Source organism: Antennarius striatus, chromosome 7, assembly GCF_040054535.1.
Source record: "Antennarius striatus isolate MH-2024 chromosome 7, ASM4005453v1, whole genome shotgun sequence".
NCBI classification, from domain to species: domain Eukaryota; kingdom Metazoa; phylum Chordata; class Actinopteri; order Lophiiformes; family Antennariidae; genus Antennarius; species Antennarius striatus.
This window is the reverse complement of record NC_090782.1, coordinates 14,056,223-14,066,607: the sequence shown is the minus strand read 5'-3', so window position 1 is coordinate 14,066,607 and position 10,385 is coordinate 14,056,223. Positions and strand designations below refer to the sequence as shown.

General features: G+C 40.0%; 1 protein-coding gene across 3 annotated transcripts; it reads right to left on the bottom strand.

Annotated features, from left to right (window-relative positions):
* Positions 1-1,385: 1,385 nt before the first annotated feature.
* scp2b (sterol carrier protein 2b) lies at positions 1,386-9,458 on the bottom strand. 3 transcript variants are annotated; one of them, XM_068320293.1, is made up of 6 exons: positions 9,121-9,457; positions 8,094-8,255; positions 6,509-6,643; positions 4,781-4,910; positions 4,593-4,672; positions 1,386-2,012 (listed from the first exon to the last, which is right to left on the bottom strand). In XM_068320293.1, exons 3-6 carry the CDS (start codon positions 6,542-6,544, stop codon positions 1,917-1,919), a joined length of 342 nt encoding a protein of 113 aa, XP_068176394.1. In that variant the 5' UTR covers positions 6,545-6,643; positions 8,094-8,255; positions 9,121-9,457; the 3' UTR covers positions 1,386-1,916. The 3 variants fall into 3 exon arrangements, with proteins under 3 accessions (XP_068176394.1, XP_068176392.1, XP_068176393.1); XM_068320291.1 differs by lacking the exon at positions 8,094-8,255 and having other exon boundaries at positions 6,553-6,643; positions 9,121-9,456; XM_068320292.1 differs by lacking the exons at positions 1,386-2,012; positions 8,094-8,255 and adding an exon at positions 4,253-4,462 and having other exon boundaries at positions 6,553-6,643; positions 9,121-9,458.
* Positions 9,459-10,385: the final 927 nt, after the last annotated feature.

The window sequence follows — 10,385 nt, the reverse complement described above, 5'->3', positions numbered from 1 at the left end:
CTCCTTCACAGTGATTACTTCAGTTGAAGTCACTACATGGCAGCTACAGCGCTTCTCCACAGATCAGATCATCTCGTAAGGGAGATTTACTACAACAAGATTTTGTGGACAGCACACAGGAATCGACACAGACTGGGTGATGCTGGAAGAGCAGACATAACGAGTCCATTGAGTGAATCCATTGGGTGGATCCTTCACAGCCTACCTTCTACCAAGACTTATTGCTTGCTGGTGATGGTCACATTTTGTTTCCCCAGAAACCAAAGCGTGAATTTATGGACAGCAGTGCACACCCCATCTAAGGACATACTGGGTTTCAGGTCACAAGAATTTATAACATGTTAAAATACAAGCAGGCTTAAAATCTCCACTTTTCATTCCCATAATATTCTGGTTTAGTGTTGATCAACTCCAGTTGGTAAAGTCATTACGAAGCAGCTACAGCACCTCTCACCATACCAGACCATCTCGTAAGAGGGACTTAGTGCAGGTAACAAGATTTTGTGGACCAGTCCTTTGAAGGTCAGCACCCCTGAACGGACACACAGACTGGGTGAGGCTGGAGAGGCAGATATCTACAACTTTAACATTTCTTTTACCTTTCATGCCATGATTTTTTTAATTTTGATTGTATTTATTTACATTAAAGTTCAAGCATTCATGAAATCTTCATCCTTTGAAGAATGCTTTAAGTAGCTTTTAGATGTGAAGCACAATAGCAAACATCCAAAGGCCATTATTAGTGACAAAATAAGCCTACTCCACTATAAAATCCAGAAACCTACAAGAGCCAAGCCGATGCTGCAGTGGAATTTGGCTCAGATTAGTTAACTGATTTTTTTAGCTATGCTTCTTCATTTACAAAGGAAAAATCTACAGCGTGGCAGTCTGGAATCACGTCCCCGCAGTGAAGGAAAAAACCAAGGTACTCTCCAAGTGGGGAATCATACGCCCAGGCAGCCTCCCAGTGACATTTGAAAACCGCTGTATCTAGGCAGAAGGCGATTACTGTGCTAGGGCACACCAGTAAAGCCTAAATACAGACCAGCCACTTGGTACCACCAGTGAAGTCATTTCTGTATCAATATCTTGTTGAGTCAGGAGGAGTGTGATCATATGAGTCTAACCTTCACACTGAATAAACAGTCAAGCTTATGCTCGGACATCTGGCCAACATTTCTTTCAAACACCCATAAACTCACCAGAAACATTTCATCATAAAAGCCAAGAAGAAAAACAGGACTAGCGTGTTGTTATGTCCACACTTGTTTTGCCTTTTTTTTTTGCTTACGCTTTGAAAGTGATACAAAAAAATGCAAACGTCTGGGGAATTATTCTAGAACATTTGTAAAACAAAACCAGACGAGCACCAAGACAACTCAATGGACGTTGCAACAAAGACAAATTTATTTAGCAGAAATCTTCAAACAGTTATGATAGCATTTCAGAAAATGACAAACCCTTCCGATAAAACCATTTGGCGCACACTGAAAAAACTTTTCTGCATGTTTGGCCAAAAACCTAAGAGCTAGTCAGAGACAAGGAGGCACTTAGACTGCTCTGTCCATGATTGTGGAAAATGTCGTCAATCTGCTAAACTAAAAACATTTCCAGACACATTACACTCAGAGAAAGATTTCATTAGCAGCAGGCATTGAATAGTTACTGGAAACTCTACTGGTAGGAGCACCTGTCTCTACTTCAGTGTACTGACATTATTTGGGGAACTAATTAGAGACTTTGTTGTCAGTGCGTTATTTCTTATTCTCCAAATATATTGGCATGGCTCCATACTGATACACTGGTTGGTTGATAATAGACTCAGTCCACTGATGAGAAGGGTCACAGACCTTGAACTCTCTATGGCTAACTCAATTCAGTGTCCAGAGGTGTATCTGCAGCCAGCTCTGGCTTGTCTACAGCTTGGCTTTTCCCGGCTGCAGCTGCAAGCTTTGAAGCTTCATGGCCAGTCCCATGTTCCCTGTGATCTTCAACTTGCCCTGGAAAAAAGCCTGTGAAACAAAAAGAGTGGAAAACATCATCCAGCAGTTCTGAATATGGAGTAAGGTTTTAAGAGTTACTGTGATAGACTAACTCTACCCTGGAAAAAGTGGGCAGTGATGACAAGGGCTTATAAAGTGTAAGAAAACTGTAGAGAACAAAGACACAGTATCGAGAGAAATGAAAGATTGTGGTTAAAAGTGGAAAGAGAATAAATGTACAGTGACACATTCTGATATTTTTTGTAACATATCACGCATCATGAAAAAATACTGTTCACCAGATGACTTAATCTACTTGGAGAGAATGAGTCACTCCAGTCTGATGTTTTCAAATGAGGTGGGTGTCTAGTCAGAGTCAATATTATAAAAACATTAATAGCTCAGTCCAAGCAAACAAAACTAAGTTTTTTTACAATAACATCTATATATAAGCAGTGTACTCATTTGGTGAGTCCTTACATTTTAAGACTCACATTTTTTGACAGGGAAGCACGATCGTCAGACTACATGCGTCCCTGGGACGCAAACTTTAAATGCACTTCCAGTCAACAAAAATATTCAATTTTTTCATTTCTCCACTTAAATTTCGAACCCGGAAATCGCCATAATGTTTTGATCTTGCGCAAGTTTCTCGTCACGAGACTCACCTGCGTGATTCTGCCTTATTTAAGTCAAATGCAACACGACGTCTGCTCATTTTACACGCTATAGTGAGACCAAGGAGTTAGTTAGACCCTCTACAGCAGCGGTCCCCAGCCTTTTTGGGCCACGGACCGGTTTCATCTAAGACAGTATTTTCACGGAGCAGTTTCATTTGCTCGATAATTGTTAATGATGCCAGGACAGCTGTAGTCTAATAATAAATCCTCCACAGTGGTATTATGTAAAATGCAGACATCAACAGACAATAAACAAACTTTTTTTCATAAATTGAAAATCAGTATCTCTGTAAATGAAATAACTAAGAAATAATTATATTAAAAACTGGATTTAAGTGACTGCACTAATGAGGTTTATTTTGAAATATAGCGACTTACAATCAGTGCATTCAACGTAGGAGAAATATTGATCATTCCAATTAAAGGGTGAACAAGTCAAACAATAATTACAATAATGAAAATTTGTGGTTGGGGACCGCTGATCTAGGGGTAGCGGGAGACAATGACACCTGAAGTGTGTTCCGGTCTACTCCGCAATTTGGTTTTCTTTACGGTCACTGCAGAAAATCCCGCTTCACAAAGACAGGAGGTTGGAAATGGATGCAGGGTTTTCAATACTTTTTGGGCGATCTCATTATAATCTGCCTTGACTTTAACCTACAACACTGGCGCGGTTGTGGGCGCTTAATTTAAGGGTAAAATGGCTGATAACCTGTCACGTGACCGAGACCTGTCAAGCGGCACAGACTCATGCATTTGTCTGTCCGGCCCGTGGGTCATTTGGTCACGGGCCGGACAGAAAGAAAAAATAATTTACATTACTTCCGTAATGCCCCGGTCCGCAGCCCGGGGGTTGGGGATCACTGCTCTAGAGCAAGCATAAGCATCTTGTTGCATTACTGTCTTTTGAAGCGCTTTGAAATGTCTGCTGATGTGCTTAAGCGCTATACAAATAAAGGTTGATTGATTAACACCAGTTGGAGAAAAACAAGTGACAATGAGTGGTTTCTTGAATAAAAAACAATAAAAAGTTAATGAAGAAAAAGAGATGGATGTTACTGATATATTACTGAAATGCTACTGAATTTCCTCCAGGATCAATAAAGTATATATTTATCTATTTGTGTGGAGAAGGCTCTGTCAGCTTGGTGCAGTGTCCACAGGAGAATATATCAATTAAAGGCAAAGAAAACTATTGAGTGAAAAGCAAAAATGAATTGAAAAACTGTATTAAATCTTTCTTTATTTCTAAAACTGTTTTTAAATGACTAACAGACTAACATTTTGAGAAAACTAATACACAATTTTACTCTTTTTTTTCCTTTTTACTCAAACAGTTATGACGTCATTATTAATAAAATCATTAAAATTAACAGTTTAGTTTTTATATTGTACCATTGGCAAAACTCAATCCTTAGGTACGCTTCTACTGTATAGTCTGTTATTACTTTTGGGATGCATAAACATCATGTTAGGATGCACGATTTTTTCTTGAAACACAACTTTCTTGAGGTAAAATTAATTCTATATAAGTAAATACCAGAAATGCAAAAACAAATAGACCACAACCTCATTCAGTTTTCAATAGTTTAATTAAATAAAACACTGGCGGGAACCCTTGGAAATTCCACAATAAAACAATAATATCAGACTTCATACCAAACATATCAAAACAAATGTATTGGCATTATAAACCAAGCGCACCCAACGTTGTCAAAAATCAACACTGTATGTAGGACTGAGCTGAATTGAACTTGTGTGTGTCCAGGGTTCCAACAGCGTATGACACACCTGACAGGTCTAGACAGCATGGAGAATATAGGAAAATTTATATTTGAACGAAAAATTTTGAGAATGTCTGATGCTGATAGAGGTGAACTGTCTTTAAGTCTCTGTGACATGACTGCTACGTTGTCACCTGAATACTCACAGTCTGTGGATTCATCTTTCCCGTCATCATGGCTAATAAGTCTGTGTCCGACATGGAAATGGTGCAATCTGCTTTTTTAGCTGCAAGACAGAGATATAAGAACTGAACTACACATCTAATCATACTCCAGGGTCACACAGGACAACGAAGAGTTCTAATATGGTTTCTAAACTGTGACGTTTCTTTACCTGCATCATTGTGAACGCAGCCTTTGCCATTCTTCACATCCACAACCCATGTTGCCTCCTGTCCATTTGGGCCATCCTTTACTTTGAAGGCAAATACTCCCCCAATCTTTTTCACAAACTGCTCCCCTTCCTGTTTGGCAGACAAAGATTTTACACATAGTAAACACACACAGCAGTATGTCCAGAGCTTTTCAGCATGGTAAATATCTATACATCTAATATTGCGTAAAACCTATTTTTGGCATAAATTTATTAAATTGTGGGATTATTTGAAGTCATTAGTCAGGAGTGACTTTTTAATAAGATTACTTAACAGATTTATGAACCTTAATCCCTGATTACCAATGACTTTTTAATATGATTACTTAACAGATTTATTAACCTTAATCCCTGATTACCAACTGTCTATAAATATCCAATTGTAAACAGTCTGTTAGCTGGTTTGTTTTTAGCAGAGGTGAAGGAAAACTGCTGTATTTAGAGCATCTCGACATAACTTTGTGGAGGGGTAGTGAACGAGTCAGCCAGTCTAAACAGAGAGGTCTGTGTAAGTTCTCAATCATTCGTGTTGAGGTAAATCAAGGGTAAAATAAGAATCAACTGGACTTAAGTTGGTTCAACCAACCTTAAGCAAGTCCAGTTAACTCTTTCTTTGCTCTTCTTGAGTCTAAACAAAGATGTATAGGATTGTTGGTCCTTGGCGGAAGGGAGTTCTCCACTAAGTGCCCTAATGGATTTGCTATTTGTTCTGTCATAAACATCATAATGCAGATCTTAAATGTTTATGTCTCAAAACAAAAAAGAAACACACAATAATGATTAGCCATGTGACTGAAAAGCTAACTATTTAGCTTCCCAATGAAACAAGCAAGTTTTAGGCATTGAGCTCAATGCACAAAAATTAGGAGGTAACATAGACAGACAGGCAGACAGATAAAAATAGGATAATTGAACCTTTAAGCACAGAAACGCTTATTAAAACATTACAACGTGGAACAAACTGGATGAACGAGCCTTAATTATACAAAAGAGCAACAGTTTTATGAGTATGCTTCTAAAATAATTTATGAGGAAGGCAACGCATTCAAGAATTGTTTCAGATTTTAAAATAAGTGTGAGTGATACTTTCTGGGTCTCTTATTTAAAGAAATGCAACTCAAATTATAGCTACCTGCATTGTGGGTGAGGAGTTTTAATAGTGCAAAATGTGAAATTTACTGGATGCTGTCTACAGTGATGTTCAAACAGAGACAGATGTTACTGTCACACTAATATGGAACAATGAAAGTAAATGCTATTTTTGCTGACAAGAAAATGTGACGGTTTAAATCTGAGACTATGAAGGCAAAAGGTTTTAAGGTATTCCTCGGACTGTATAAACTTATTCTTAGGATATCATACACATGTTTATGGAGAGAACAGTATGGCTGAATATAGAAGAGGGAAGGCAATAACACAAACTACAGAAACAATACAGGGAAAACAAAGTGGGACAAGAGACTCCTACTAATAACGATAAGCTTTGCATCAAAATCTGAAATCTGCTTCTCTAATCAGTCCCCTCAATATGCCATTTTATCATTAATGACAAATCTCATTCATCACATAGACAGCCCTGCTGGCCAGCTTAAGATGATTCTGGTACGATTGAGGTCACACAAAGGTAACTGCTTAAAGCCACCAAGGTTTGAGGAAACCATTTGTCTGATTGAGTCAACATGGGCTTACAGTTATTTCATGATATTTTCTCCGTTTGGAAGTCATGTAATCACCTCCTGGAGCTTCTTGCTAATCTCCTGAAAGACAGCATGTGCCTTAAAGCCCTCCAGTCCATCGCTTGCACTGGTGTCAATGGCTCGAATCCTTAATATGATGAAGGAAAGAGAATGACACAATATCATTAGCAGTAGAAGAATGGAATAAAAGCACAGCACAGAAACACAATCGGAACAGTAACAGAATAAACACCACCATGTCACTAAATTCTGCTTGGTTGGTTTGTCAGTGGTATTATACAAAAAATTAAATTAGCATATTTCCATGAAACATATGTTTCATGGAAACACATTTCCATGAAAGAACAAGATCGTGGGTACAAGCGGCTATAATGGGTTTTCTCAGGCAGGTAGCTGGTGTCTCTCTTAGAGACAGGATGAGAAACACTGCTCCATCGCGTGGAGTCAGTTGAGCAGGGGTGGACAGTAACGGAGTAAATTTACTTAAGTACTGTACTTAAGTACAGATTCTGAGGATTTTTACTTTATTCAAATACTAGAATTCTTTCATACTTATTACTCTTACTCGAATACATTTCCAAGACAAAGATTTTTACTCTTACTTGAGTTGATTTCTGAGAAGGCTCATGAATACTCATTACTTTTAGTTTGCCTGTTGTTGTTTTTTGCCCCCCCCCCTTAAAATGCAATTGGCCACACGCAGTGTTCGTCAAAGAAGGAAACCTGTCACAGTACACGTTCTCAACTGGCATTTACGTAAAAGCGGAAATACGTCATCCCCTACCCAATCAGTTCAAAACAAGACCGCGGTAGCAATGGCGACTGCTGAAGAAGCCTCCATTGAATCTGATGAACATGATGAGCCGGAGTTTTATGAGGCGGAGGAAGAAAACCCATGGCCTCATCTTAAAGATATGTTCGAGTTTGAAGAAGTGAAAAAGGACAACGCAGACTCAGACAAGAAAAAGTACATTTTCAAATGCTTATTGTGTTCGCCGAAGAAAAACTGACAAAAGTCACACCTAGAGACCTCTTGTCACGTAATTTTACAGTACTACAGACTGACAGAGACTGGCGGACACAGGGCCACAGAGACTGGGGGCAGGGAGAGACATACAGATTGGGGGGGGGGGGCAGACAGACAGACAGGTGGGGGGAGACAGACAGTCTGGGGGAGACAAATATTGTGGTACTGGGATATGTCCTTCCTGTAAACATTGAGTTGTTGAAGGCAGAGATTCAGTTTGTTGTAAAGCAGTGGTTCTCAACCAGTTGTCCACCAGTGTGTCCTTTAACTGGGGACCAACTGGAACCCCTAAACGAGTTGGTTGGGCCTGTATGGCTCTATTTGGTGTTGTGTGTGTATGGAAGGGGGGAATTGTTTAATAAAATGTGAAATGATATAATTCTTCTCTTTGATGATTCCATTAATTTTATTTCCATTTTTATAGATGTTGGGGAAGGATTGGTACAGTATAACATAATGGTTCTACAGGCAAGCACATCAGTGCAGGTGGCTTCAACGGGGAGCAGGAGCCTATCTCGGCGCCATAAGGCGTGAGGCGGGGGACACTCACTGGCTTGGTAACGCCTTGGGATCCCCCAGTCAATACTGGTCGATGTGGTCAGGGTAAGGGAAGTTTGGGGTTCCCCGTTGAAGGTGCTTCCCCTGCGATCAGACTGGATAAGCGGATGAGGATGAGATATCCATGAAACTTGGCTGGAGGAAGATTCTTGGGCTAAAACAGGACAAGATCAATTGTGATCTGTCAAGTAAATATTAGAGCAGAACTGGATGACAGGTTAGAGCCAGGAGTTTCTTTATACTTGGGATATTGTTTTATTTAAGGGGTGGCACATGGATTTTGATGGAAACATGCAGAGCTGGCATCTATGAGTGTGTGCATGATGCAAACTACAAGACAGGGCTGATGTCTAGTTAGTGGGTTTAAGAGGACGGCTAGATTTTGACGTACATACACGTTGTGACTGAAATTGTAGTATTTTCGAGTGCACTCTACTTGGTTTACATGTTTCTCTCAAATAAAGCTCAGTGTGTGTCAATAAGCAAACAGCGTCATACACTGTCCATGTGAATACCATCTAATACTGAGCTCCGGTGACAGAGCACAATGACACGTCTATGACACCTCACAGCTTTAAAAAATGCCTCCAGTGTGAAAAAGTCTGAAGCCTTCCCATCTTCAATGACTGTCTCACTGATCCATATCCAGCTGAAATCAGTTTAATGATGTGTTAGCGGTCTGATCAGCTAGCACCGACATTAATTTGAAGGTGTTGAGGATTGAGGTACATTTTCGAGAACGTTACACACGTCAGCTTTGCGGAAGCGACATCGCGGTGTGCTAACTGTATTGTAGCTCTCCTGTTGTTAGCTGCTGTTAGCGTCACCTAGCTACTTAAAGCACTGCAGCGATGAGCTATAGTTAAGAACATTTACACACGACAACATAAAGGTTAGCTGTTTTACATTCCGTAGCTAACGTGGTTAAACGTTAACCAAACTGTGACCTCGGTGGTTTATTCAGAATCCCGACATTCAGTGCAACATCTAGAATTCACCGTAACTGTCCGAACTCTTACCGCGGTGTCTGTCTGTCACGCATGTTTCTGAAGCGTTAAGAGTCCAGTCGTCAGAGTTAGCCTAGCGGGACTGAGCGGTGTTTTCTGGTGTTGGCTGATTACACTTCCTGCTTTCCTCCTTCTTCTTGGTTAATCAGACCCAAATCATCGATAACAGACAAGAGAGCCAACGCGTTAGAACTCCAAGTCTATGTTACCTATTGAAGGAAAATATAATTAAATATATCCTCAGGTTTTGTATTTACTTTGTATTTCACCTAATAATGATATAGCTACATATATTGTGTAATGGACGTCCACCGCTTGGCGGCGGACGTCAGTTGTGTCACTTGTTCGACTCTTTGTTTACATGAAGACCGGAAGGAGAACCAACCAATCAGAGAACGACACGGTGTCCATGAGTTGACCACTCGGAGAACAACACGATGTATACGAGCTAATGTATAGTGGCCCATCCTTAAGGCGGAGCCTAGTGATGTGCATGATAAATATCTGAGATTCTCTGGAATGTGTTGTTCCTGCCTCCTGTCACGGTTCATACAACACAAGATTCTGTGTTAGGGACAGAGAACCCAGATCTGTTTAGAAATATTGTGTTAGGGCAAAAATACATATTTGATAAACGAGACGATTTGTTTCTTGTTCTTCCTTCCGGTTTTGAACACGCACAACTGCCCATGGTAGACTTCGGGATAAAAGTCCTTTTACCTAACACTATCCAAACACATTCCACTTACATTATACAGTAGCCAATGATTTGTTTATTTAAGATGAACATCTTCGAACTAATGATTTGCACCTTTTGAAATAATAACAATTGCTTGCGGAACAAACAGTGCAGCTTAATGCTTATGCTTGGACCCTGATAACAACTACAGGGTAATTCTCCCCCTAGAACTGTCACCTTGGTGGGGGAGTTTGAGTGCCCCAATGATCCCAGGATTAAGGCCGCGTTCAGACTGCAGGCATATTGGATTTACTTGGCTCCAATTCAGTCAGGTGTTTTTTGTACATTTGCATGTGTGTGTGTGTGTCTGAGTACAACGTATCCTCAGCGTCATAGGGAATACGTAACCAGTTTCATAGCAGATGAAGATAATAATAACAATAATTCAGACTTTATTGATCCCCAGAGGGGAAATTCTCTTTACACTCTTTTAGTACATGCATTTCTGTTAGTTTACAGCACATCACACACAGTGTTGTGAACAAGGCCCCTGAAACACACAGCACACTAGGGGCCTGTAATCATGCAGTTAGTCCAG

What these genes read in the sequence shown, in the direction of transcription:
- scp2b (XM_068320291.1), bottom strand. Translation starts at nt 9,143, where the DNA reads ATGCGTGACAGACAGACACCGCG. An exon ending in CGTGACAGACAGACACCGCG is followed by an intron (nt 6,644 to 9,120) that starts GTAAGAGTTCGG and finishes CATCATATTAAG; the next exon opens with GATTCGAGCCATTGACACCA. An exon ending in GAAAGATGAATCCACAGACT is followed by an intron (nt 2,013 to 4,592) that starts GTGAGTATTCAG and finishes TTTGTTTCACAG; the next exon opens with GCTTTTTTCCAGGGCAAGTT.